Source organism: Tachypleus tridentatus, unplaced genomic scaffold (genome assembly GCF_004210375.1).
Source record: "Tachypleus tridentatus isolate NWPU-2018 unplaced genomic scaffold, ASM421037v1 Hic_cluster_2, whole genome shotgun sequence".
NCBI lineage: Eukaryota > Metazoa > Arthropoda > Merostomata > Xiphosura > Limulidae > Tachypleus > Tachypleus tridentatus.
This window is the reverse complement of record NW_027467782.1, coordinates 26,360,597-26,388,344: the sequence shown is the minus strand read 5'-3', so window position 1 is coordinate 26,388,344 and position 27,748 is coordinate 26,360,597. Positions and strand designations below refer to the sequence as shown.

The following is a 27,748-nucleotide window of genomic DNA, read 5'->3' as shown; positions in this document are numbered from 1 at the left end:
AACCACATTCACAGACAATCCATACAATGGAACTAAACACAAAATAAAACCTGAAATTTTATATTTTACACAAGTTTAGTTTTAGTAGAAATATATATTAAAACAAATACACAAAATAAATAAAATCATTAAAATATTTTAGTTTAAGTAAAATAAAAAGTGACTGACAAAGTAGTTGTAACAATATTATACTTGATGCTTAGAAATGATTACCCAAAAAAATTTAACTGAAGTCTTGAGTACTGAAGAAATAAAATATTTGGCACTTAGAACAAAGATTTATACAAAACTTTTTCTTTAGCCTTTGATAAATCAAGAAAGTGTTGCCTGAGGGGTGGAGAGATGCTTACGTTTATTTTATTTTTAAAGGGCATATTAAGAGTTAGAGAAATTATATGTCAGTTAATCTTACTTGCACAGTGAAAAAAAATCTAGGTCTGGTAAAAGAAGATTTACAAAGTAATTGAGAGAAAAATTATGTCATAAAAGAAATTAAATATCCTTTCACCAACGGAGAATCTTACTTATCTGTTACAAAAGCAAGATTGTAGACTCGATGAACTTGGGTTCTCATTAAGCTTTTGATAAGGTGCCACAAAAAAGAATAGCAAGGTAAATCACACCAGTAGGAGTTAGGTAAAGACTGGACAGTGGGATTTATAGAGTAGCTGGAAGAAAAAAAGAAGAAAAAAGCAGCAAACATTTGCTACAAAGTCTAACCAATCTAACAGACCCTTGTTTTTAGTGGAGAAACTCGAAGGATCAGTGGTATGATACTGATGTAAAGAACTAATAAATTAGTCAAGTTTGCCAATGACAAACTAATTATTCTAGCTGTATTCATTATGTTGAGGGTCACATTTTAAATAGGACAAACATTTGGTAAATTATTTTTAACAATATTAAGTGAAATAATTATTATAACTTGTATTATGCATTTGATATAGATGGTTTTAGATGTGGCAGATAAGTCATTTAACCCTTTCATGTCAGATCAAAGACCATATTATTAAGTTTGTTATGTTGCATTAAAAATTTTATTGTACTATTTTATGAATTTACATCAGTAAGTTTGGAATCAAACTGAAGGTTATAATTCAAACTTTAATATAATATATGAGTTAATTTCTAATTTAAAAGTAAATATTCAGAGAACACATCCAAATATAGATATTAGTGAGTCGCATGATATGTTAAATGTAGCATTGTTTAAAATTTGATGTTTGTGATGTCAACGTACCAAATCTAGTTTTGTACAAATTTAAGAACTCAAATTACAAACATTATCAAGTTATAATATCAAATAAGAACCTCATATCTTTTTATTTTACAGAGATATAGCTTCTATACTGAATCAAACATTGTTCACTTCTTTCCATTTTTGGAAACGGTTCCTTATATACAATTACTTCAACATATGACGTGAATAATCAATAAACAGCTTAAAATATCCCCAGAGTGGTTTTACCTGCTATTTTAATCTTTGAAAAGGCTTCCACATTCCTTCAATTCAAGATTTAAAGGTTGCATCTTTAGCCTACTTGAAGTTTCATTTAGTTTTTTTTTTAAATCTAAATATATTTTATAAACTAAGATTAATAAATTATAGTGGAATTGAATGGTATCATTTTGGTTATTTCTGATTTTTTGGTTATTCAAATGTATATGTAAAACCTAAAAGAATTTTAAAAAAATTGTTTGATATCCTCTAGTACAAAATTTTAAAAGGCTTAGCAACTTGTGTCCAGCAGCAACTAAGTCCAAAGTTCATAGCCAAAAGAAATAATTGTTTCCTTTACTTCTTGATTTATCATTTTATATGTTAAGAAAAATAAGTTTAATAATTTATTTCTAAATTGGAAAAATCAATATACATATATATATTGTATAATAATTGAAATATGACTATATATCACAAAATACTAGTCCACTAAAACACAGCCAAGACAGGGAAAATTAAAGATCAGTTATATTTTACTGGATATAAGTGCATGTGCCCTACATCAATGAAAGATTTGTTATGCAATTAGACATGACTGTAAGGTCCATATAATAAAAAAATTATATGAAAATATATACCATCATGAGACTTAAGCTACTTAAACATTTGTACTTTCATTTTATAATATGTAGTCATTCTAGCACAAAAAAGCATAATTTATATTTCTTAATTTTTTATGATGTTTACGAGGTTGGTCAAGTGACTGACCCTACATAGTTTGAGTAAAGAAACTTAAAAAATATAAAGTCTTACATCTGATTTTTTTATATAGCATAATTGTAATGTTTACTAAAAGTCTACCAAAGTTTGTGAAGATACACATACTGTATCAAAAGTTATAATGCAAATACTTAATGCATGCAAATGTGTAGACAAACTCATGTATCATACACCAAACCCACAGCAAAAGGGTTAAGACAACTAATAGCACATACTCATTACAAGTCAAAACAGGCATTCCTTTTCAAGATAAATAACTATATAGTTGTCACTTGGAATACTGTTTACTGTTTTAGTGTGAAATACACATGCTGCTTATAAAAAACAACAAGAAAAGTGTGGCTGAAAGTACCAACTCAGGATGAATCACAAAGAGCACAATAAATACATTTAAAGAAGAGCATTACTGCTGTGACAGGAGAAAGATGACCAAGAGGGGTGGTTAAATAGGATGACATGAAATAAAAAACATCATACAAGAAAGAGATTTGCTTAAAATGTATGAACTAAGAGCAACAAATTCTGTAAAAATATTAAAAGCAAAATGTTACGATGGGAGTGGGGTCTCAAATTTGAGAGATGACACAAGAAGACTCATTACTATTGTTTGTTAGTTTTTAAATTTTATTTCTTCTTAAATATTTATGAATAGATTTAAGTGACATCTCTCAACCTGAACAGCTGTTAGATGCAGTGGTCTAGAACAGTGAATAATGCAAAGCCTATTCAAGCATATTATTTTTGTTATAGAATTATTACTTCATGATTAAATATACACCTTAGTCTACAAATGTATGAAAAATAATTAAATTTCTATTTAGGATACCTTTTTAATTTCTATTTAGGATACATTTTTAATTGTTATTCTTATTTTAACATGAATCCTTGAGAAAAAAAAATCATAATTATTATAAAATTTCAAGTTGCATTACTAATTAATATTTTTTTTAAACTCATTTCTTTTTAAATTATTCTTACTTTTTCAATATAAATACAGTATCCTAGCCTGTATTTTTTGGGGTCTACATTTGCCTTAAGTCTCCTAGGCTGCAGTTCTGTCTTCCCTCCCATTATTCTGCCACTGACTAGATAGAAACAAAATCAAATTAATTTTGACCTTACAAGGAATTGGAAAGAATGATACTTCTCTTGGACTAGATATTACTTCAGTGCTTTGAAGAAGGTTACAGACCAAACATGAGCGACTTGCTACTATTTCTTGTAAATTCAGGAACAATGAACAGGTTTCAGAAGACAAGTCTGCTAATGTTTCCTTTTTTTAAAGTGATAAGAAAAACTGTTCATATAAGTATAGGTCTGTTAGCATTACATCTGTGATGGATAGTTTTTAAAAGTTTGATAAAAGATTTGTAGTAAATTATTTCATCAAAGTTTAACAAATTTGGGTATTCACTAGGGGATAATTTTTTGGCATTCATTAAAATAGTTGAGGGTGTAGAATGTGTATATTGATTTTCAGAGAGTATACAAAACTTGTTAAAAAATATGTGGGAGATAAGTTGGTTTACCTAATAGAAAAGCTTTTGGATGGAAGAATATATATGGTTGTTATAAACAAAATTTAGACAACTTGAATTAATGTCACCATTGGCATACCTCTGGGTATAGTATCAGAGTCTTTACCAATTTTGAATTACATCAAAGTGACACAGACAAAGAAATAACTGACAAATTTCTCTAGGTCTTGAATGTTGTAAGAAAGATGCTTCTGATTTACAAAATTATTTAGATTATTTGGTGTTTTGGGTAAATATACTGCTAGCAATGGATTCATGATGGTTTAATAATGAAGATAAGGCAGTTGATAGAACAGAAAAAATTTTATTTAGAAGTTTGAATGTTTTGAAATAACTTGTTTCATCATCAACAAAATTTTAAAATTGTGTTCCTGAAATTATATCATCATCATTAATTTATTTAGTTAAGAAAAGCAGTTAAAGGACTGATAAACCAATGTTTATACATATAACAACTTTAGGTCTAAAGAACTTTGTCAATCATTAAGGTGATCTTCAGCTATATGGTAGACTTTTTTAAAAACAATAGAATTCAGGGTCTAAAGATCCTGCTGTGATGACAGAGAAATCCTTAAATGATACATCATGACTTGTAGTTTGAGAATGTACATAACTGAGCGAGTGGCTGGGTTTAAGTAGTGGATAACTGGTTCTTTTAGATACTCCCAATTGTTCACAGACTAAGTTTTTAACTGGTACATTTCATTTTCATTTTGCATAACAAAAGAACCTTGATGATTCACAAAGTTTTAACCCTAAAATTATTCTAAATTTTCACACATAACTCAGCTGTAAAATTATGTTTATAGTTTTACACAAGTTATTTCAAATTGTTCAAACTTGTAAATAAAATGTAGTACATATTTTTTCAACCATTTTCATCTTCATTAATAAATAAATTGATTGTTTGTTGCACTTCCTACATAGCTAACAGGCATATAAATGGCAGATCATGTTTAATTATCATAAAAGCAATATAATGCTTTTGGATTATCACAAGTTAAATTTTATATGACTAACACTTCAGATTATATAGAGGTAGAAATATAGAATGTAAGCCTAAAAAAATTGTAATTTCATAGTACTTGTTTGGTCTTATTTGAAATATGCAAAGTCTTGAACATCTTACTTTAGGAAAGACACTAAACAGTTAGAAAAGGTCCAGAGAATGGTTACTAGCATTAGAGTGATACCTAGGATGGGAACTTCGTTATAGAAAAAACAAGATCTCCATTTTTTTTTCTAGATGAAACGAACAGTGTGGAAGTATACTTTTTTTCATATTTTATTGTAAGAATGGTAAGACTTTGTAACACTGATACAAATTTGGTAGATTATGACTCTTCTTCAATTAAAATAATTTTTGGGTGATCACACGTTAAATTTTATATGATTATGACTATGACCAGTAAGGTGTTTGGCCTTTTAAATAATGAAAATAAGTGGTTTTTATTTATTTTTTTAAATAGTTTTATCGTCTAAGTAGATCACCAAGTTCCATGTTGCCCTTAAATTTTACATTATAGTTTTATATCTACGATGGAAACAGGAAAGGCTTGTAATTAATAACGCTAGAATTTATAATAATATATGCTTTTACCAAAACTAACGGTAGTTATTAATATTAGGGCAATTCGTTTGGTTTCCTTTCCACTTACTTTAGCCTAATACGTTAAGTAGCTTAGTTATTTTCATTAGTAAAGTTTCTCAGTTAATCAACTGTCTAAAAATTGTGTAATATACAATGGCATTCTAGCTCCACTTTCCTCGTACCTTTCTATAATATTTTCCAAGAAAACTTTCGAGTTAAAAATATAAAAAATGATCATACCACACCATCATTTTAATACCAAACAGCATCTAAATAGTGAATTATAATAGTATCCGCTAGAGGGATTGTTTTGCATGAATATAATTTCTAATGTTTTATCTTCCAGCATACCAGTGACACAACAGCATGTCTGCAGAATTACAGCGCTAGAAACCGAGTTTCGATACCTATGATAGGCAAAGCACGCACATAGCTTATAGTGTAGCTTTGTATATAACTTCAAACAAACAAACTGTCTTGGTAACTGCGAAAGAAACTGAAAAAAATTGACACTATATTATCTGAGGTTTGAATCCCCATTGCATCAAACATGCTTGCACTTTCAGTCGAGAGGGCATTATAATGTGGCAATCAATCCCACTATTTGTTGGTAAAAGAGTAGCCCAAGAGTTGGCAGTGGGTGGTGATGACTAGCTGCCTTCCCTCTAGTCTTACACTGCTAAATAAGGGATGGCTAGCACAGATAGCCCTTGTGTAGCTTAGCGTGAAATTCAAAAACAAACAAATTTGGCAAAATTTATTTACCACTTTTACATTTCACCAGCATTTATCTTTGTCTATAATCCTCTCACCATGTGACATAATTTTTGTTACATTAAATCCATGTGGTTTTAATTTCTGTGCTTATTTACGAACCCTATATTGCTTAGCTAGAGATCATACCTGAAGAGGAGAGTCCAGTATTCTGTCAAAATTTGTAGTATATTCTAAAATAAATCATTTTATCATGCTTATAAATTGTTGTTTGCCATCTTGTTATTATTGCACATCTGTCTGATTATAAGAAACATACATAGAATGCATAGACTTTTCATTGTGTTTGTTTTGGAATTAAAATATTGTTAATATTAATCCTAGTATGTGACAGGTTTTTATAACGACTTAAAAGTTGACAAAAACAGGTGAAATAGTGTAAGTAATGATTATTTATTTGTACAAGTTTCAGCAACACCAAATATTTTATATGATCTGATGTTTTAAATGTTGACATAAAAATTAGTTAAATCAAATAATGTATCATAAATTTAAAGTCTTAGTACACTAATGTATGCTTTAGGATTGTGATGAAACAAAAACGTTACGAGGTTGGACTAGAGAAACTGGCTCGTGCTGCTAGCCAAGGTATCTCTAATGCAGACTGAACTTACTGAACTCCAACCACAACTGGTAATTGCTAGTCAACAAGTTGATGAGATCATGATTGTGGTAGCGAAAGAATCAGCAGAAATTGCTGAAGTGGAGCGGATTGTTAAAGTTAATGAGCAGGCTGAAGCTGCTCAGGCCATTAAAAATGAATGTGATACTGACTTAGCAGAAGCTGTGCCAGTATTAGAAGCTGCTTTGGCAGCACTCAACACTTTAACCCCAGCTGTAAGTCTTTCTTGAATATTTTGCCTATTCAGTTACTTTGTCATAACACATTCATATTAAGTTCTAATATATTATTATATGTAGATTTAATATTATCTAACCATTTGTCAGTATTTCTATTTGTGTTATGAGCACAACAGATTCTGCATTTTGATAGTTTTATACATGTATTTCATCTGAACTCTTGATTTTAAGTACTCTTTACTTTTAATTATTGTTAATTATAGAGAATTATTCATACATCATGCATTTTGTTTTTAAAAAATTATTATATGCTATTAAAGTTAATATATGTTAATGTATCATTTTGTTTATTTTACAAAAACTACTTATTTTCTGTAATTTTTATTTTTTCATATTTTTTATCATATCATAGTAATGTTGAATATGATCTCTTATCTTAGATTTTATATTCCTTTTAAATTTATTTTATTTTTTAGGATATTACTATTGTGAAAACTATGAAGAGTCCTCCTGCAGGGGTTAGCTTGTCATGGAAGCAATTTGTATCCTCAAAGGTATCAAGCCAGATCGTATTCCTGACCCTTCTGGAAGTGGTATGTGCCAAGAGCAATATATATATATATATATTATAAGGGATGTATAATCCAAATGCTTTTTTTTAGTCTTGTAGAAATTTCTAATATCTGTATAATTTTGCATCCAAATATGAACGCAAGCAACAATACTCAGAACCTTTTGTAAGCAGTATGTGTTTGTTGATCTTTGTAGCCTATAAGTTAATCCAGACCTTCAGAAATAGTATTAAATGAAACATTTTTGTAAATTTTTCTAGAAATAGTAGTTTATTGACTGAAACTCTGTCCTGAAAGGGACCAATTCAGACTGTATACAAAAAAAGTTTTGAAAAATTATAGGTTTGGCAAAATTTTATTGTGTGAAAAATATCAAACCAAATGATATTTTGAAAGTAGAAACATTTGTAGAAGTTACATTTGTAACAGGTATTATTTAATATTTCTTCTCAAAGTATTTTGAAAATGAACAGTACCTAAAGTAATTTTGTACGAAAAAAATTAGTCTGGACCTTTCTAATAGTTGTAGTTATTTGTTGCAAGTTGCAACTGAACATAACTAATGGGTGAAAAATTGCACATATGAGATTTTTTGAAAATTCTTTGTATATTGGTATAATAGTTAGGTTAGAAGTATGCTATTTGAGACTTGAAGCCTGATAGCTTAGATAATAGAACACTGTTATAGAGTATTATTGTAAGTAAGCATCATGGATTTAAGCCCCAGTCCGGACAGATTTCTTAATTTCCAGATAATCCTACCCCTGTGGGTAATCTAAACTAATTTATATTTTTATTATGACTTACACTAATTTGTTGTTTGTGCTAATTTGGATAAGTAGTCAAATAAGTGTATCCATAAAATTTACTAAATGATATATATAACAGGGAAATGGATAGTGGCCAGGAAGAGTTAGCTCAACAGGTCATTAGAACTTTAAATTATGTACAGCAGTGCCCTTTCTAGGCTACACAGCCACACAACAACTGATCAAGTGCTAATAACTTCATCCATATTGATAGCCTTAATGATGTTAGCAACTGACAGGCCTAAAGCCCAAATGACCATTCTAAAAATACCCCTCCAAATAAAAAAACTGGTAGTGTAATGCAGATCACATAATAAAAAGGTTTTTCCAGAATCACAGCAAGAGTTTCAGTACTGTAGGATATTGCTGTACATTAATTCTTCCCTATGCTGTCATGGAGGAATATGCCATCACTACTATTTTGTTTTCATTGTTTTTAAAGATTAGTTTTAGCCATTTTTACATGTACTTCATTTTTTAAAAAGTATTTTTCTATATTTGTAACCTGATCACTTGATGATTTATTACAAGTCAACAATCTCCACAATTTTGCAAAACGTACATTTACCACCAAATTCAATTTAACGACATGTAATTTATTGAGTTTAATTGAAATTAGATTCACAGAACAGGTTAAAAGCAGTTTATCAGTATTTTTCCATGAGATAATTATATATGTTTAGTTGAATTTATTACTTTCAATGTTAAAGTCCAGGGTTTTATTTCCATAGACACAGCATGTGGGTTTGTGCTGGAAAAAACAAACAAACTCAGAAATAATCTGATTCAGTACTGATGCAACACTGATTAGATTTAATTTATTTTTCACTTATGTTTATTTTGTTCACTGGTTATGGCATGTAGGATATTCCATAAATAATTTAATATAGGGTTTAATACATTTTGAAAAATAAAAAAATATGTATTATTATAAGAATTTGTTCTTATGATTTATATAAAAATTGAGTTTGGTTACTGAAATATTTCAGCAGCTGTTTTGGTTCATTTGTCAGTTCAGATAGTTTTTGTACTGGTTGTGTGATCTTGTGTATGAGTAATAATTTTTATACCTGTGGTGTTTTTAAACTTTAAAAACAATGTTTGTAGGTATATTGTTATTAGTGTACAGAAAGCATTTTGGTTTATCATTTGTATTATAATGGTAACAGAGATGGTAGGCTATATTAGTCATATTGTTTTGCCTGTTAAAAAGTAGTAGTTTCTGTATTGCTAGTAAAAATTATGTTTTACTTTATTGGACAAAATCTCTCTAAATCAATCAAAGCTATTAGAGATAAGTACACTTCAAATGCTGACTTTGACCCAGAGAAAATAAAAACAGCTTTCACTGCTGCAGAGGGATTGTGTAGATGGATGATAGTTATGGAAGCCTATGACAGGTCAGTGAATACAAGGAAAAGCAGTATTAGTTACTTCAGAAGGACTACTAAGGTGAGGGTGTAATTTTAAAGTCTTGTAACAAGTTAATTAACAGAAGTAGAAGCTTTCAATTCAATAGAGGGACTGTGAATATGAATGACATCTTTGAAAGCTTATAACAGGTATTTTAAAATAAACAGTTTCACCTGTTCTAAACAAATATTGTACTGATTTGCATAATCATTACTGTTTGGATATATGTCTCTTTGGTTAATTTTTTGGGTGTGGCAGTTTGTTATTTTTACTTATTTTCAGTGTTTATGTTACTTACTTTGAAAGTTCCTCTTTCTTTACTGCTATTCACATCTAATTGTACAGTAGATGCGAGTTCAAACATGTCATTGTTGAGCAGGTACTTTTTTATTCTCATGTTATTCAGTTTAGGTTTTTACTTTTGTGTTGTCTTTTTGGGTTTTTGGGGGTTTGTTTTCATGATTCAGTCTGACAATTCCACTGTCATGAGCTAAGTAAGAGGGAACCATGTCCAGATCTCTGTGTTTTCAGGCTGGGGATATCTTGTACTAAACCAACTACTATGACATGAAAGTTCTAGTGTTTCATATTCCCAAAATTATGAAACCTGTGTCTAGCTATTTATCCCATTCTGACCAGGTTTTTCTCTCAGAGTGGTGGTCTCTTCATCCTCAGGTATTTCTGTAGCTGTGTTCTCAACTGAGAGTACTGTCTCACTCTATTAATATGTGTGTGTGTGTATATATATATATACATTCACCACTCACTTCTTTCTTTTTGATTTCTAGTCCCTCACCTTATAACTCTGGGGAGGATGCTTTCAGTCACTATTGGAGAGGTCTTCACCTATGTGCCTACCTTATGACCAGAATTCTCTCCAAAGTTATTTCTCTTATCCTGACCACTCCTTGTTATATTCTGCTGGTTGCATCATATTAGCTAGCATGGACATGTTTCCTTCTGCTTTGTCTCTTATTGGAGCAACAGCCTCTGCCCTTCCCTCTGTCCTGAGTGCTCCTCCAGAAACTGCTCTAGGAGGTATTTCATACCAACATCACCAAACTCCATCTCCATGTGTGCCATTTATCTGATATTTTTGCTTTATTCAGGGACTTAATCTCATGTAGCCATATCCAGTTCTCCCTTTGAAGTCATTGCAATATGTTCCTTGTACCATCTTTTCATTAAGAGCTATTTTCTCTTTTTCCTGGTATACATTCATCATTTTTCCCAGTATTTATGGCATTAATGTTTTCCACTTTCTTTACTTTTCCTTGTATGTTATCCTATATCCTGATTAGACCTACCTTCCCAAGACATAGGATGCCCAAGAAGGTTTTTTTCACCTTTTCTCCTATCTCCTTACCTCTCATTTTCCATCTGTTCTCCTCTTCGTATCTGGACTGACTTCTGTGTCCAATTTCTTCTCTTCTATGTTATGTGGTTTGTACTGCTTCATTTTATGAGTCTTGCAATGGAATTTCTTTGTTTCCTGTGATCTGTCACCTATTATGCTTACTGGTTGGTTTCATTAACTCATACAACTGGTATATTCTGATGTGTTCATGGAAGATCACTCTTGACATTAAGTTTTTCTCACCAAATTTGTCATTTAACTGGTTCTTTAGCTGCTCGAAACTACTGTCCTTTAGAGAAGATTATTCAGGCTGGTATGCAGACAACTCCCAATACATTTGTCACACATTATTTGCACATCCTAGCTATGTCGTTTTTGGGCATTTATCGTTTTCTTAAGACAATGTATTAATAACTTTTACTTTATTTTGTTGATATACATTATATTTCAGGGCCCAACCTGGTGATAGATGTTGCCTGGTCAAGTATGCTTATAATTATATCAGCACTAAATCTGTATACTCCTATAATGCTCACTGTTAGATGGTGTGTTTTTGTAAGACTACTGTGCACTTGTGTAGTGGTGTGTGTGTATATACATAATTGTTTTAATCACTATTTCACCTATAAAGGACCATCACTAACAGACTCCATGAGCAAAGCAGACTGGTATTTTTGTCCATCTATACTGATCCATGATTCTTACAATCAGGATCTTTCTGCTTTTCAAAATATATAGGAAATCTCACACACTCATTGCACTGTCTCCAGTGTATCATTCCTCCAGACTGCCCAGTGCACATTCCCCTACCCCCTATTCTACTGGAGCATTGAGAGTCCTTTCCACTTCTAGTTCCCAGTAGCTGGAGTCCTGGACCATGGAAGTTTCCTCCTGAATGGGAATTTTTCAATGAAATAAATCAAACTTCACAGCTCACATGTACTCACTTGGTAAGAAGAGGGCTATTGTCAATATAATTATTGATTATTCAGCAACATAATGTTCTGGATCCAAGACACTTCCTCTGACGTGTTTTACCATGCTTGTTTATCTCAAAATCAATTTCTTATGCAAGGCATTTGCACTGGATGTTTCTGCATGGCCAGACCATATTTGGCCTAATACAATGTATCCAAGGTGCTTATTCCTGTAATTTTTTAGAAAATGACAGCACTTTGCATAATCTGATGTATCCTGAGGCTTTTTCTCTTAGCCACTTATATCACATTATCAGCCACCTTACTGTGACTAACTGTCACTATGTTCACTGCTAACACTTGTTATATATATAGACAACTTATGCATTATCTATTAACAATTGGCTGATTCTGAATTACTTAACTTTTTGTCAAAGTACTTGTACAAGGTGCTTCCCATGGAGTTTTTGTTTTTTGCTGTTTTGATGAGGAAGATTGATTTTGTTGCTCACAATAACAAAGTATTTCTACTTTATGTTTTGCTCAGTTAGACATCAACTGACATGCTCCAGTGTGCCCCAACACTCTACCCTTGGCACATATTTATTTGGGCCCATTATCAATTACAAACAGATATGATGCTTGCCTATTACATATTGCCTCACAGGTATTACTCTGTTCATTACTAGGAGAAGAGCATACCTGTTCTAGAAACAGTTCTATACCCCACATGTGTGCCTTCTTTTTATCATATGTTACACATTCTTTTAAGGCAGTTGCTATTTGCTCAATGACAGTATTCATACTGTCACACCTTTACTAACCTCTCCACCTTTGCAGTATGGAATTCTGTCTTTGGGTGAGTGGAAGTAGTACTTATTCAGAAACTAACATTTTCTTACATTGAAAATGTATTTCCAATATGTACTTTACCTCCTCTTACCCATTTCCAATCTTTCCTTTCAACTGATATGCTGGTTTTTTATTTGTATTTGCCAATTCTCAAAAGGATTGTGCTAGAATAGTTAATCAGGTTTACAAGTCCCATAGTAGTTTTGTGGTAGAAACATAAATCATTTCATATAAATAGTAGTGATTCATAAATTGGACTGTTTTGTTTTTGTATTTATGTAAAATAATTTAACAAATTAAACTTTGTAAATATAACACATCATAAATATATTATGGTCTTTTGAAATAACTCATAAATTTGACTTTGCAACAACTCTCATGTTATCTCTGTCATTCGCTGTAACACATTCTATTACATTCCTTTATTTTTCTTTTCTGAATTTGTTATATTTGATAACGGCTTTACAGGCTGAATATTAGAAAAGACAGAAACTCAATACGTTTCTGTTGTCAGAATCAATAATTCTGATGTTATGTGACATTTATTTGCTATGTTTCAAACTTCAAGTCCATTTCATAACTTTATATATAGTTAAAAGAATGTATAATCATAAAGATTATACCTAATTTCAAATATTTTGAGCAGCAGGAATGCTGGTTCTTCAGTATCAAACCTGATGGAGAAGATTTATTTCTGAATGTAGAATTAGAATCATTTATGTATACCTGGCTTTAGTCCAAATTTCCTTACAACCCAGTCAACCAGTATGAGGAACCAGAAGCCACTCCTACCATTAACAATTTAGTTGTCTTTAACATACTTTGAAAATATATCTTTGTAATTAGTTTTAACTTTATCAGCTAAATAAGCCCATTTGAGCTTCCTAATTTTTTTTGAAGAAAATCTGTAGCTTTTCTCTAGTTCTACAAATTTTTTAACATATCTGTCAATTTAAATATCTTAAAATCACTTAACATCATGGAATTTATCCCTGATTTTCTCTTTTATATCTTTAGTAAACTAGTTAAATTTGATCTTTCCTGTTATTCTTTTGCTTTTTTGGCTTAATCTATTTTTTTCACGAATGATAAATCTTGCATCAAGGTCTCAGAAGAACAAAGATCTCATTTCTTGTTTTTCTCAAAGTATAGCAAAACATTACACTTAACTATTTAGTGATCACTTTTCTCTAAATACTCCTCCACTTCAAATCATAGAAGCATTTCATCTTTAAAGATTAGCAGTTAATAAATCCAAAATAGAATACCTTCTTGCTTGTTTGCTGACTGACTCTTGGGTATAGAAAACCATCTTGAATCATTTCAAGAAGTCTCTCTCTTTCATTACTTCACTTTACACGGTCTCAATCAGTGTATCTAAAATTATTCTCCTATTACGATTGCATCAATATTTGTATAAGTAAAATCCTTGATGTTATTATACAGTTTATCATCGACCTCACATACATGAGGTCAGTAATAAACTGTATAATGTTAACTCCCTTAACAATAATCCAATTAAAACCTTCCTACACTTGCAACCTTTAATTGTAACTTCCATTCTAAAGTTTTCAACTTAACAATCCACAGTTTACTTCTTAGGTAAATAGTCTCTCAACCCCCCTTTTCTTTAAAAAGCCTTTCACTGTTAAATAATTTGACCTCTTATCTATTTATGAAGCACAACTTGACAAAAATTTTGTGTCCACTTGTAACTTTTGAATCACTGGACTGATTGTCACCAAATCTGGCCTGTACCTTTAGGCACCTCAAATAGTTAGCATTTGGATCTCTCCCTGGGGACCTTATGTCTTTCCTGTACATTTGTTCACTTATGGCTGGCAAACTATTAAACTTTTTTGTCACCAAACCTCACAGGTACCCTTAGGGCAGTTGGATCTGATGTACTATTCTACCCCAAGGGATCCCTATTGTCTTCCATATGCTTTGAATGGATACATTACATCAGCTAGTTTCAAAATGATTCCTATTATCAATATTTTCCAAGCTTAACAAAGTTCCCATGTTTCCTATTATACCACACTCTCCAATTTCAACTACAACTTTGAACTTATCTATCTTGTTCCTAATATTCCTGATACTAGAATAATAGCAGCTAAACAAATTGTTGAATTTACTATTTTTATTTTAAACAATGCTTTCAAGGGCCAGGCACTTAGGATTTGGGCTGTATGGTAGACATTAATATGTAACATTATTCCACAATGAGTTAAAACCATATTTTTAGTGTTTTCAGGTTTAACTAAAATTCCAAACAGAATTTTAATGAAAAATTCACAAATTTACCAGCACTGTTGCAAGTTTTTGACTCTCATAGTACACAGTATTCAACTTAATTCTTTTTGGTGAATGTCCACCTTGGAAGATGTATGTATAGTATTGCATTGTTGACTAACTTTCTCAGCCTATTTTCTAAGATCAAGCATAGTTTGTTGTATTCTTCTCTATTTTTTTCTATTTGTTTTCAGAGTAAACAAAGGCCTTCATCTTGGCATTAGTGGGATAATCCTCATCACCTTGGTCAATGGTACTCTATTGCTTTCAGTGCAGTTGGACAAATCATTCTGTAGGTTCTAGCTGAAACCCAGTCTTCAGTCAATGAAAGTGCCATGTAGTTGTTTAAAAAGCTTCTTCTTCAATCTCTCTTTCACTTCTTTGAATGCCCCTGAGTAACATATCAGAGCAAGTATAACTTTTCTCTGGCAGAGAATGTTGCACATCGTTGACAGATGAGAATACTTTTGTATCATCATATATGTTAAAAATGTCATTTCCTATTATGTACATTAGACCTTAAGCATCTCTTTGAAGTAACATGGTGCATAGAATCCTTATTATAGTCATACAGAATGCAAGCAAATAATTATTCTTGTCAAGAGGTCTGAAACATTCCGTCTATCAAACTTCTCAATTTGGAAGTTTGACATTGCTCTGGATTTGATACCAAAAAAAAAACTTTCAAAATGAATAGACATCATTCCTGTGCCCTGTTGAAGTACTACAATAATACCTTGCTTTTACACATGAGTTCGTGGATAATCTGCTTCGTTTTTTGGTATCATGAAATCCAAGGGATCTTTAGAAATAATGCTAGACTTTTCATCTTTATCACTCCAGAATGGAATAGTATAATCAATCCTTCCTCTTCTTTTTTCTTTCTGCCTTTAATTTTCTCTGCAGCTGTTTCCCACTTTCTTTTGCCATTTTGATCTCCAAGCCTAAACTGTTGCATCCACACTGACATCGAGAACATTTCCTACAAGTATCATACATATGCCCTTTGCACTTACAAGCCATTTTCTTCTTTTCCTGTATTAATATTGTTTTATCAATACAAGATCAGTACAATATGTGATTTATGGGTGTGACAATTATCTGCTTTTGTCCAATCAGGTTTTTGTAGGTTTTAGCCAATGAACAAATGATCCAGGATGACTTCAAAAATTAAGTTATGCAAAATGCTGGTTGCCTAGTGCATGGAATCACTGTCAAATTTACTAAATTTGTCTTTAATACGTATTTATCTTGTTATACTTCATGTATACAAATTTCACATTGCCCTAGTTAGCTTATTTGCAACTATACAAAAGGGTCTTGTAGAGTTGAGTCATAGGATGAATAATAGATCAGGTTGGCAGCAGTTCCTGATAGCAGCAACATGTGACTTTGGATATGATAGTAACTGACTGAATATCTTTACAAACATCTTTAGAAGTTCACCAGACATCCTACTAACTAACCTACTTAAGTGAATCTCATCTTTAGCATATAATCTCTCCCTTATCGTAAAAACTAAGTTGGCCTTAGTATCCACTTCCACTTGACAATCTGTTACTTAAACTTTGGATCTTACTCAATAATTTATTTCAGTATCTGGCTTGAAGGAGTATTCCTTAAACCTCAGATGTGTATTTCTATCCTTAAATCTCTTATGGCATTCTTTATACTTTTAAAGCATTTCCTCTCTCTTGTCTAGTTTTCATTATCATTTTTTCCTACATGCAATACAAAAAAGAGGATGTTTCTTGGTACCAACAAGTAAATTATCAACATGCTTCATAATGTCTTGTACTTTAGTATCTAGCAAACAAATTCTAAAACATACTCCCTCCACTGACATTTATAGCAGTTATTGGACCTTTAGGATTTCTTCCTTTGCCCATCTAAGCATTGGTCTGAATTTTTTACACTTGCTCCAATCTTTTGTAATGCACTCAATTGCCCATAAAGATATTTGTCTTGTAATACTTTCCAGTTACATCAATGATCCTTCTATTCTGGTACTGTAAATAAGACCCTCATTCAAATAATGTTATCACTTTTTCTTGACAAAGTATTTAGACATGAGTTTATTCACAGATGTGTTGCAAGAGTTAAAATCCTTGGGTGCAATCTTTGTGCTACATGGTTGATTTTCGTTCAATAATATTTTAAAACATCTGAAAAGAACCTTTCACTTTAAGACATGGTTTTCACATATAAATTCCCTATTTACTATTTCCAGAATAGAAGCTAACTGGACTTCCTATATTCCATTATTGTTATCTAGTGTCATTCTCAAGTGAAGATATATATTTGGTCTGGGAGTTGTTGAAACTCCTTTTGAAACAAGTTTTTACCTAATAAGACCTAGATTTCAATTTTTTTCAATTGTGTTTTAAAATTTCTGTTGTGTTCTACCATATTTCTAGTGTTCTACTCTAATTTGTTGTTTTCTATAATAGTTCACTGAGTGCTAATATACGTCTGTTATATTTTACAATGGTTCTGTTGCTGCAGATAAAACTTGCACACTATTTCTATGCGACAGTACTGCAGATAAAACTTGCACACTATTTCTCTATGATAGTATTACAGTTAGATCTACAGTTCCATGCATATTTTTCATGTAATTTTTACATATTTTAATGCATGTCACTCCACATGTGTTAAAACCTGTTAGAACTGTTTTATGTATTTGACAACAAATAACTATTCTGTGTTATCTCTAAGTTACATGTGTCTACTATTACAGTTGGCAGTGTACAAGGATGTGTTACATATTTGACTAGTACAGTTGACAGTGTACAAGGATCTGTGTTACATATTTGACAAGTACAGATGACAGTGTACAATAATTTGTTTTACACGTTTGTACTATTACAGTTGACAGTGTGCAATGATCTGTGTTACATATTTGTACTTGTGCAATAGTGTACAATGATCTGTGTTTTGACTTGTACTGTTCACACTCACTATAGATGTACACGCTTATAGCTGGAATCAAGTGTTGATTAAAGTATTTCCTAATGTACAAGAAATGAAGAAAATTAGAAACGTTTGTCTGAAATCAGAAATTCTAAAATTGTGCTGTCGTTTAGTCAGCCATGTTTTCCATGGTTATTAATTACATGTACTTTATTCTCTCTTCATAGGTCTCAATAGTTAGACTTGCTAATCTATTTAGAATTCTGTTCAAAACATATAATATTCAATGGAGTTGATAACCATCTGACATGTTTGAGTCATTTTTTAGTTCAATCTGATCACTATCTTGTAACGAAAACGGACATAAAATTAGGTCAGTTAACACTTACCCCACTTAGATCTGTGCAGCACTGGACACGCCCTGTGACGGGTCATCTCGTCTCCTTCCCCATTTCTTTTTAAATTCCACCAGAATGCAGCAGATCCCTGGAAATAGTATAGGTAGTGTTTTTTAAAAGTATTTTTGTCTTTGAATTTTCCGAACTTTTCAGTTTGGTTACTTCATCACACATCCGATTGTATTTAAACTGTTCATAATATTAAGGTTTTTGTTATGATAATAATACAAGAATGACATTAATAAACGTAAAATAAATGTAACTTTACCTTCTTTGGCCAAACCACAGTTCTGGCATAAGTAAAAGTAGTGGCTCCACCAGCCCCGACATCAGATAGCTGAAATTAAAATGTACTATTAGCGTAATTTATCTGTCCCGGCAGGGCCAGGTGGGTTAAGATGTGCGACTCATAATGTGAGGGTCGCGGGTTCGCATCCCCTCACTGTAAGAAGCGTTATAAAGTTACGATCAATCCCACTATTCGTCGATAAAAGAGTAGCCCAAGAGTTGGCAGTGGGTGGTGATGACTCTAGTTTTACACTGCAAAATTAGGAACGGCTAACGCAGATGGCCCTTGAGTAGCTTTGTGCGAAATTCAAAAACAAACTCATCTCACTGTTTTCGTAATGAAAACTACAAAAAAGTATTAGTCTTTCTAGCCCACAAATGGTGATTTTTACAGCAGTACTGTTGTTGTTAGGCCTTAAAACTTATGAGATATTTATGAATAGTTCACTGATATGTTAAAAAAAATATTAGCTTTGTTAAGAAAAGAAAGTATTTTGTTTGTTAGAAATGGAATAGTTACTTAATATTTCATAGAACATTTATAAAAATATTTCATTTGTTAGGTCTACAAAATAAAAAAACGTAACTGAATAAAGAGTCATTTTAAAAATATATTAGACATCAGCTACTTAACGGAAAGAATATGAAGAAATATTCTTCTGTTTTTCCCTCACAAAAATCTTTCTATCATACCTGAAAGCTGCTTTGACGTTAAGATAAAACAACAAAATGTTGTTGTTTCTCTAAACTTTAAACAGACATTATATCTTTATAAACAGACAGAAAGACTAGTTGGAATATTTAAATCAAATTAGGCCATGATAGGTTTAGTTCTGTAGTTTGTGTTAAGTAATTAACAAATATTTAAAATTATTAACTTACATAGAACATCCACGTTGCTATCCGGTCTCCAGCCCGGTATTCAAATCCTTGAAACTTTGAAGTAAAACAATATATATGTCCATATTTCCTTCCATAACCTACATCTTATAGTAAAAAAGATGTAATTATAAACTACAGAACTCATAACAATGTTTGGATATTTCTCAGCAAATCGTGTTTTATACAGAAGTTAATAGCATTGTTTCTATGTAACAAGTAATACAATAAATTAGTTTTTAATTGTTTGTTTGACTTCAGGCAAAGTTACTTTGGACTATCTGCTTTGTAAATTGCGGGAAATCGAATCCTGTATTTTAGCAGTGTAGATTTGTAGACTTACTAATGCACTTATTTCTGAGAAATGTATGAACTAATCTGATTTTGAATTTCTACAAATCACTTTTTCATCTCTTATGAATATTTTTCTCGAATAGCATCTTATTACACTGCTAAATTAGGAATGACAAACACAGATAGCTCTAATGTAGCTTTGCACAAAATTCAGAAGACAAACAAAAATATTTCCAAGCTACAGTATTCTGAATCTCGACAATTAATCAAAAAGTATCTAGTTATTCCATTCCCAGTGTGCCCCTCAAAAAGAAAAGTACACCTTTCGAAAGCGTTCGGGTTATAAGATTTTTATTCTTTTTTTCCCTGGTAAGCTACAGCATTTTGATCCTCCTAAATTAATTAACAATAATATTATCCTATACTGATATTCTGAATGCCATGAATTCATCAGTAAATACTAAATAGGGTGAGCTACAGTATTCTAAATATCATGAATTGTAGACAGTATATTACCTTATTTACCAGCTATATTATTATGAATCTCATTAATTAATCAACAGGCTAGCCCATCTAAAAAGAAAAAGTATTCTGAATTTAATTGATTAATCAAAAATATATGGCATGAGGTAACCTACACTATGCTGACTCTTGTCATTTAATGGACAATATATCCTACCAGGTAAGGTACAATATTCTAAACCTCGATAAATAAACAAAAGTACATCATACCTGATAAGCTATGATTTTTTTTTAATCTGGTTAATTCATCAACCATATAGATTATCCTACCTGGTAAACTACAATATTTTTAAACTTGTTCATTAATCAACAATATATTCTACCTGATAAACTACAATATTTTTAATCTCGTTCATTAATCAACAGTGTATCCTACCTGGTAAACTACAATATTTTTAATTTTGTTTATTAATCAACAGTGTATCCTACCTGGTAAACTACAATATTTTTAATTTTGTTTATTAATCAACAGTGTATCCTACCTGGTAAACTACAATATTTTTAATTTTGTTCATTAATCAACAGTGTATCCTACCTGGTAAACTACAATATTTTTAATTTTGTTCATTATTCAATAGTGTATCCTACCTGGTAAACTACAATATTTTTAATTTCGTTCATTATTCAATAGTGTATCCTACCTGGTAAACTACAATATTTTTAATTTTGTTCATTAATCAACAGTGTATCCTACCTGGTAAACTACAATATTTTTAATTTTGTTTATTAATCAACAGTGTATCCTACCTGGTAAACTACAATATTTTTAATTTTGTTTATTAATCAACAGTGTATCCTACCTGGTAAACTACAGTATTTTTAATCTCGTTCATTAATCAACAGTGTATCCTACCTGGTAAACTACAGTATTTTTAATCTTGTTCATTAATCAACAATGTATCTACCTGGTAAACTTCAATATTTTTAATTTTGTTTATTAATGTGTATCCTACCTGGTAAACTACAATATTTTTAATTTTGTTTATTAATCAACAGTGTATCCTACCTGGTAAACTACAATATTTTTAATTTTGTTTATTAATCAACAGTGTATCCTACCTGGTAAACTACAATATTTTTAATTTTGTTTATTAATCAACAGTGTATCCTACCTGGTAAACTACAGTATTTTTAATCTTGTTCATTAATCAACAGTGTATCCTATCTGGTCATGTACAGTATTCTAAATCTCATTTATTAATCAACAATATATTCCACCTGGTAAGCTTCAGCTTCTTCGTTACTGTACTTTGTAGCCAACCCTGTAATCATTGCAACTCGATGGTCCAATTTCACAATAACTGGATCATTTTCTTTCGTCAACCAAGAGCTAGAAGGTACAGAAAAATATTCTTGTGAAAAAAATATAGTAAATTTATTTCATCACCAAAAGAAACTTCCCTCTAATTATCTGATTAATTACTTGGTCTTCATAATATCTCTGTTCATCTACTTTACTATTAATATGTTTTGCTGAGAAATACTGTGGCAACAAATCTAGTAAACATTTATGATTTTCTTTGCCATCCAAGCGATCAAACTGTCTTACAAGACGTAACTTTTAGATATGTACATGTTAGAATAACAGTAGGTCTTTTAAAGTATTACTTTACAACACAACACACAGAGAGAAGTTCCTTACAATACATTATATTATCCATCACACAACAACAACAAGAATAGTCTATCACAGTACAACAACAGTGGAGTAGTATATCACAGTACAATGACAGTAGAGTTTTCTCTCATTATACAGCAACAATAAAAAATTAATCTTAAAACAACAACAACAGATAAATCCCTCCCAGTACAACAACAATGGATTAGTCCTTCATAATACAAAATAAAGAAGTCCATCTCTTCAATTTGTTACACTAATACATAGACCATTCAATCAATAACCATTAAACGAGGTGATAAACCTCTAGTTGTTAAATATTCATCCACTGTCGACATACTCACTTATATCTTGAATACACACCTTGCACTTGCTCGCATAAGAGAAGTTTCAAATTCACCACTGATACCATAGTGAGAAGGCCTATGAAGCTGTAAGGAAAGAATGATAATGTTCAGATCACAATATTACACAAGGAGGAAAGACTGGTAGTATTGAAATTACAAAACTAAATGGCTGGAATTACTGATAGTGTTTACACACATCTTAGGTTTACTATTGAAGGAAAGATTGATGGTGCACAGATCTCAGGTTTACTATTGAAGAAAAGATTGATTGTGTACAGATCTCAGGATTGTGTTTACTATTGAAGAAAAGATTGATTGTGTACAGATCTCAGGTTTACTATTGAAGAAAAGATTGATTGTGTACAGATCTCAGGTGTACTATTGAAGAAAAGATTGATTGTGTACTCAGGTTTACTATTGAAAGATTGATTGTGTACAGATTGTTTACAGATCTCAGGTTTACTATTGAAGGAAAGATTGATGGTGCACAGATCTCAGGTTTACTATTGAAGAAAAGATTGATTGTGTACAGATCTCAGGTGTACTACTGAATGAAAGATTTACATTGCACAAATCTTACAATTCTTACTGTAAGTTGACTAATGTTCTTTCGTCTTTGGATTTCTTGGTCACTTATGGCATCGTGGAGTTGAACAATATAAGGTTTGTGGCTCTTTTCCTCTAACTTAATTGGTTGTATTAGCAGATACGGATGATGACCACTGAAATATCGACACTTGAGATCCTTATCCCATTTTAAAGGCTGTGACAAAAACATCATATATTACAATAAAAAATACTGTATTTTAATTTTATTATGAGTAAATTAATTATTTTATAGTATGAATGTTATTAATACTAAAAAATTCACATTTACATTAGGTACGAGTTAATATGTACCAGTTTTAAACAGAGTAGATAGATGTAATTAAAGACAGTAGACACCTAAAGGTAAATAAAGACATCCAGATGTCAATAAAGTAGGAGACATTGAATGCATACATATAAACAAAGAGAGTAGACACGTATATAAATAAAGTAAGAAACAGTAGACATTTAAATTTGAATAAAATGAGAAACATTGATCACGTGTATTGAAATAAAGAGAGTAGACAAATATGCATAAATAAAATTAAAACAGTAGACAAATGTACATGAATAAGTAGACAAGTGCATTTCGATGAAGTAAGAAATATTAAAAAGTACATGTAAACAAAGAATACACACATGTACACGAATAAAGTAAGAAACAGTAGACACCTACATGTGAATGAAGTAAGAGACATTGAACACGTACATATGAATGAAGTAAGATACATTAAACAAATTCTTGTAAAGAGAGAAGTATAAATCAATAAGGTAAGAAACACGAGACAAGTACATGTATGAATAAATAAAGACATCTACATGGGAATAATGTAAGACACTTACTTATGTAACTTACAGTAAAAAACATGCTCATATTTGGTATAATAAAACAGCATATTTACGATGCTCCTTTAAAGCTGATTCCTGTTTCTAACATACAGATTTACCTGAAACATATATCCATTACCCTGAGTTGTTCTCCACAATACAGTCTGTTGAATTGTTTCTTTTCTATTACAAGATCAAGATTGTCAACAAAAAACACTGGCTTGAAATTCCTTTCATAAGACATGTAGTTTCTATCACTAAAGGAAACAGAAACAGTCTTCCAAGTTGTTTCTATAATAAATCAGAAAATGTTTAGCAAGGGATAAGAGAAAGTTTTGGATATTTCTGGTAGCTACACCAACAACTTAACAGCTACAGTTAATCCATTACTGATAGTTACACCAGCAACTAAACAGCTACAGTTAATCCATATTTATATTTATATTCATATTTGTATTTATATCCGTATTTATAAAGTTTAAATTATGCTTTTTAATTATTTATACATTGGCTTTTTCTAATGCACAGTAATAGTTAAATATGTCTAGAGTAAGACACAACCCTCAGTGAACACATAATAAAACTCTACCAGAAAAGAAGCAGCCTTTTCAAATACAACTAAAACAGTGTTTTAAATAAAGCTTTGTGTCTTGTAATTATGTACTGACCCAAAGTTCTTTGTTTCTCAGGTTTGGTGTAAACACGCATCATGTACACATGCAACCCCTCAGAACAACATCACATCTATTATCCAGTTGTAACCACGGAGATCAACTTTCAATGAAAAATAATCAACTTTTAGATAGGTCATGGACATTCACAGCGTTCGGTATGGTTGTCTGTTTCAGTTTTAGTGCAAAACAAACAGTTCATTTTGCGATAGACTTGTGAAATAATAATATGAACAAATAGGAAAATTTTGACTTTTTCTAATGAACGTGAAAAATCCCCTTCTGTTGATTATCAATTTTAACTTTGGAAAAGGAAGGCTGTGAAAAATAAGTCTGTTTTAAAGGTAGCCCAAATGTTCTGTAAAAGAGTTTTGAGGAAATTCCTATTATTTTCATACCACTGGTGAAATAGGCATATACATTCTGTTATTATTTTAGTGCCACTGAAAGTTTAGATATGTGTGTATATGTAATACTCTGTGGTACCATTGAAGGACTAGGTACATACATTACGTTTTTACCACAGTAGTACTGAAGAATTAGGTACATACACTATGTTGTTGTTGTAGTAACATTGAAGGATTAGGTATATACACTATGTTGTTATTGTACTAACACTGAAGGATTAGGTATATACACTCTGTTGTTATAGTAGTAACACTGAAGGCTAGTTATACATGTTATATTGTTATTGTAGTAACACTGAAGGACTAAGTATATGTTATGTTGTTATTGCAGCAGCACTGGAGGACTAGGTATAAACATTCTGTTGTTACTGTAGTAACACTGAAGGACTAAGTATATATGTTATGTTGTTATTGTAGCATCACTGGAGGACTAGGTATAAACATTCTGTTGTTACTGTAGTAACACTGAAGGACTAAGTATATATGTTATGTTGTTATTGTAGCATCACTGGAGGACTAGGTATAAACATTCTGTTGTTACTGTAGTAACTGAAGGACTGAAGGACTAGGTATAAACATATATGTTATGTTGTTATTGTAGCATCACTGGAGGACTAGGTATAAACATTCTGTTGTTACTGTAGTAACACTGAAGGACTAGGTATATATGTTATGTTGTTATTGTAGCATCACTGGAGGACTAGGTATAAACATTCTGTTGTTACTGTAGTAATACTGAAGGACTAGGTATATATGTTATGTTGTTATTGTAGCATCACTGGAGGACTAGGTATAAACATTCTGTTGTTACTGTAGTAACACTGAAGGACTAGGTATATATGTTATGTTGTTATTGTAGCATCACTGGAGGACTAGGTATAAACATTCTGTTGTTACTGTAGTAATACTGAAGGACTAGGTATATATGTTATGTTGTTATTGTAGCATCACTGGAGGACTAGGTATAAACATTCTGTTGTTACTGTAGTAATACTGAAGGACTAGGTATATATGTTATGTTGTTATTGTAGCATCACTGGAGGACTAGGTATAAACATTGTTGTTATTGTACTGGAGGACTAGGTATAAACACTACTGTAGTAATCACTGAGGACTAGGTATAAACATTCTGTTGTTACTGTAGTAATACTGGAGGACTAGGTATAAACATTCTGTTGTTACTGTAGTAATACTGAAGGACTAGGTATATGGTTTTACTCATCATAATACTCTAAACTGAACAGAAACTGGTTAACCAGTGAATGGATATTTGCTGTAAAATTCTTATCAACGCTTTAAGTGCAGCTAACACTTTAGTTGCCAATTTTGATTTCATTTTATCACATCCAAGGTGTTTTTGATAAGAAACTAACACAAAGAAACAATGAAAACCTTTGAAGTAAAATTCATATAAACCAGAAAAACTCTTAAACAACCCTAAAACGTCCTTTCTTAAAACTAAAGCCAATCTCTACAACAAAACTATTTTACTTGTATCACAATCTCTTAAATAACTAGGACCAAGTAGTAATCAGTTAATGATAGTTTACTTTGATGTTGAGTTCAAATTTAACTGTATTTTGTATCATTATCAATATACCATAAATTTTGTTTCTAAACTATTAAACCCAAAGATACAGTAATTGTCATTTGGTATTTTGCCAAGTGCTTTACAGTGATTGAGAGTATTTCACAAGTCAATGGTTAAAGTAAATCACGGTTATCACCCTAATAACTGTGATAAAAATAATCACTATACTGGTTATTTTCTCCTGTTTCAGTGTAATCTTCATTATAAATATTACACATTCTGGTTCTGTCAGTTTTCTCCTTTTTAGATATCTTAACACAAAATCGTGGTTATGTGCTGTAGTTTTTTTAACTCAGCTAAATATTACTGTCAGCATAAGCTTAACCGCTCATCCAACATCCTCCATGCATCGGAGTTCATTGACTATTTTTTGAATAATTTGTACTTAAACACATAAACTTCCTTCATATTTTTCTCTTCCCTTCAAAGAAGCTGTAAAAATCTTACTGCATACAAAAGAAATAAACACAAAAAGTACTTTTATTGTCATAATTACTTTAAAAACACCCTGGCTTTGAACCCATAATTAAATTATTTATATATTTTTTGAAATGCATAGTTGTTATGTAATATTTTGTTACAAATTCACTTGTACTCACTCACTTCTTTTTCTTTATCAGTAATCAACATGAACAAATATTTTTGTACAACTATCAATCAGGTAATTAGACAATTAGCTAAAATAATGCTGCCACACCTAATCGTCTAATAAATACTGACTGAATTAATTTATCTCGGTGTTTCTTAAGTTTATAAAACGTTTAACCTCATTCAGATAAGACATGAATAAATTGTTTATTTGGAAGATTTTACACTTACTTCAATAGCTCTTTGGATTTCTTTTCCATGTTGTTCTTTACCGTGTGTGATATCTTTTATGCTTACTAAACGCTAAAGTTTTCTTCATATGTCACTCCCATATACTAGTTACTTGACTTATTACATTACAACAATTTTGATAATTATCAAACAATTTATCTTTTCTATACACGATTTTTTTTTTCTCATAACAATCATCATAACTATATATGCAAAAATGGATCGTTTGGGTTGAGAAAATATTTTACATGAAATAGCGAACTACGTCAGGTTCACAAAGAAAGAGGTAACTGACCGGAAGCTGACCACATGTTTGGAAGGGATTGTGTAACTGAGTGTCGGAATGTAGAGGGCGGTGTTAGATGTTTGAATATATAATTTTATTTATATAAATAAATTACCGTTCAGTTACCTCTTTCTTTGTGAACCTGACGTAGGTCGCTCT

The 27,748-nt window shown here is 31.2% G+C and overlaps 2 protein-coding genes across 9 annotated transcripts in view; one reads left to right on the top strand and one right to left on the bottom strand.

Moving 5' to 3' along the window:
- On the bottom strand, positions 1–27,633 carry LOC143243049 (prolyl 4-hydroxylase subunit alpha-1-like). 8 transcript variants are annotated; one of them, XM_076486689.1, is made up of 10 exons: positions 27,304–27,633; positions 23,955–24,106; positions 22,980–23,162; positions 22,416–22,483; positions 21,653–21,764; positions 19,622–19,675; positions 18,720–18,788; positions 18,443–18,539; positions 3,200–3,306; positions 1–50 (listed from the first exon to the last, which is right to left on the bottom strand). In XM_076486689.1, the coding sequence occupies exons 2-10, from the start codon at positions 24,057–24,059 to the stop codon at positions 33–35; spliced, it is 813 nt and encodes a 270-aa protein (XP_076342804.1). In that variant the 5' UTR covers positions 24,060–24,106; positions 27,304–27,633; the 3' UTR covers positions 1–32. The 8 variants fall into 8 exon arrangements, with proteins under 8 accessions (XP_076342804.1, XP_076342803.1, XP_076342805.1 ...); XM_076486688.1 differs by having other exon boundaries at positions 1–32; XM_076486690.1 differs by lacking the exon at positions 1–50 and adding an exon at positions 305–668 and having other exon boundaries at positions 22,980–23,121; positions 23,935–24,106.
- The window catches only part of LOC143243052 (dynein axonemal heavy chain 7-like), a 50,080-nt gene continuing 29,694 nt past the window's right edge, over positions 7,363–27,748 (top strand). The window contains exon 1 of the mRNA XM_076486734.1: positions 7,363–7,518. Coding sequence (XP_076342849.1) covers positions 7,423–7,518 — 96 coding nt within the window. The 5' untranslated portion in view covers positions 7,363–7,422. The remainder of the gene's footprint in view (positions 7,519–27,748) is intronic.

Bases quoted from the DNA above. Each gene is read 5' to 3' on its own strand.
- LOC143243049 (XM_076486686.1), bottom strand. From the start codon at position 24,059: ATGTCTTATGAAAGGAATTTCAAGCCAGTGTTTTTTGTTGACAATCTT. The intron at 23,163-23,954 runs GTAATGGATATA...TTTTTGTCACAG, and splicing joins ATTGTGGAGAACAACTCAGG to CCTTTAAAATGGGATAAGGA. The intron at 669-3,199 runs GTAAGAATAATT...TTTTTCTTCCAG, and splicing joins ACTGTATTTATATTGAAAAA to CTACTCTATAAATCCCACTG.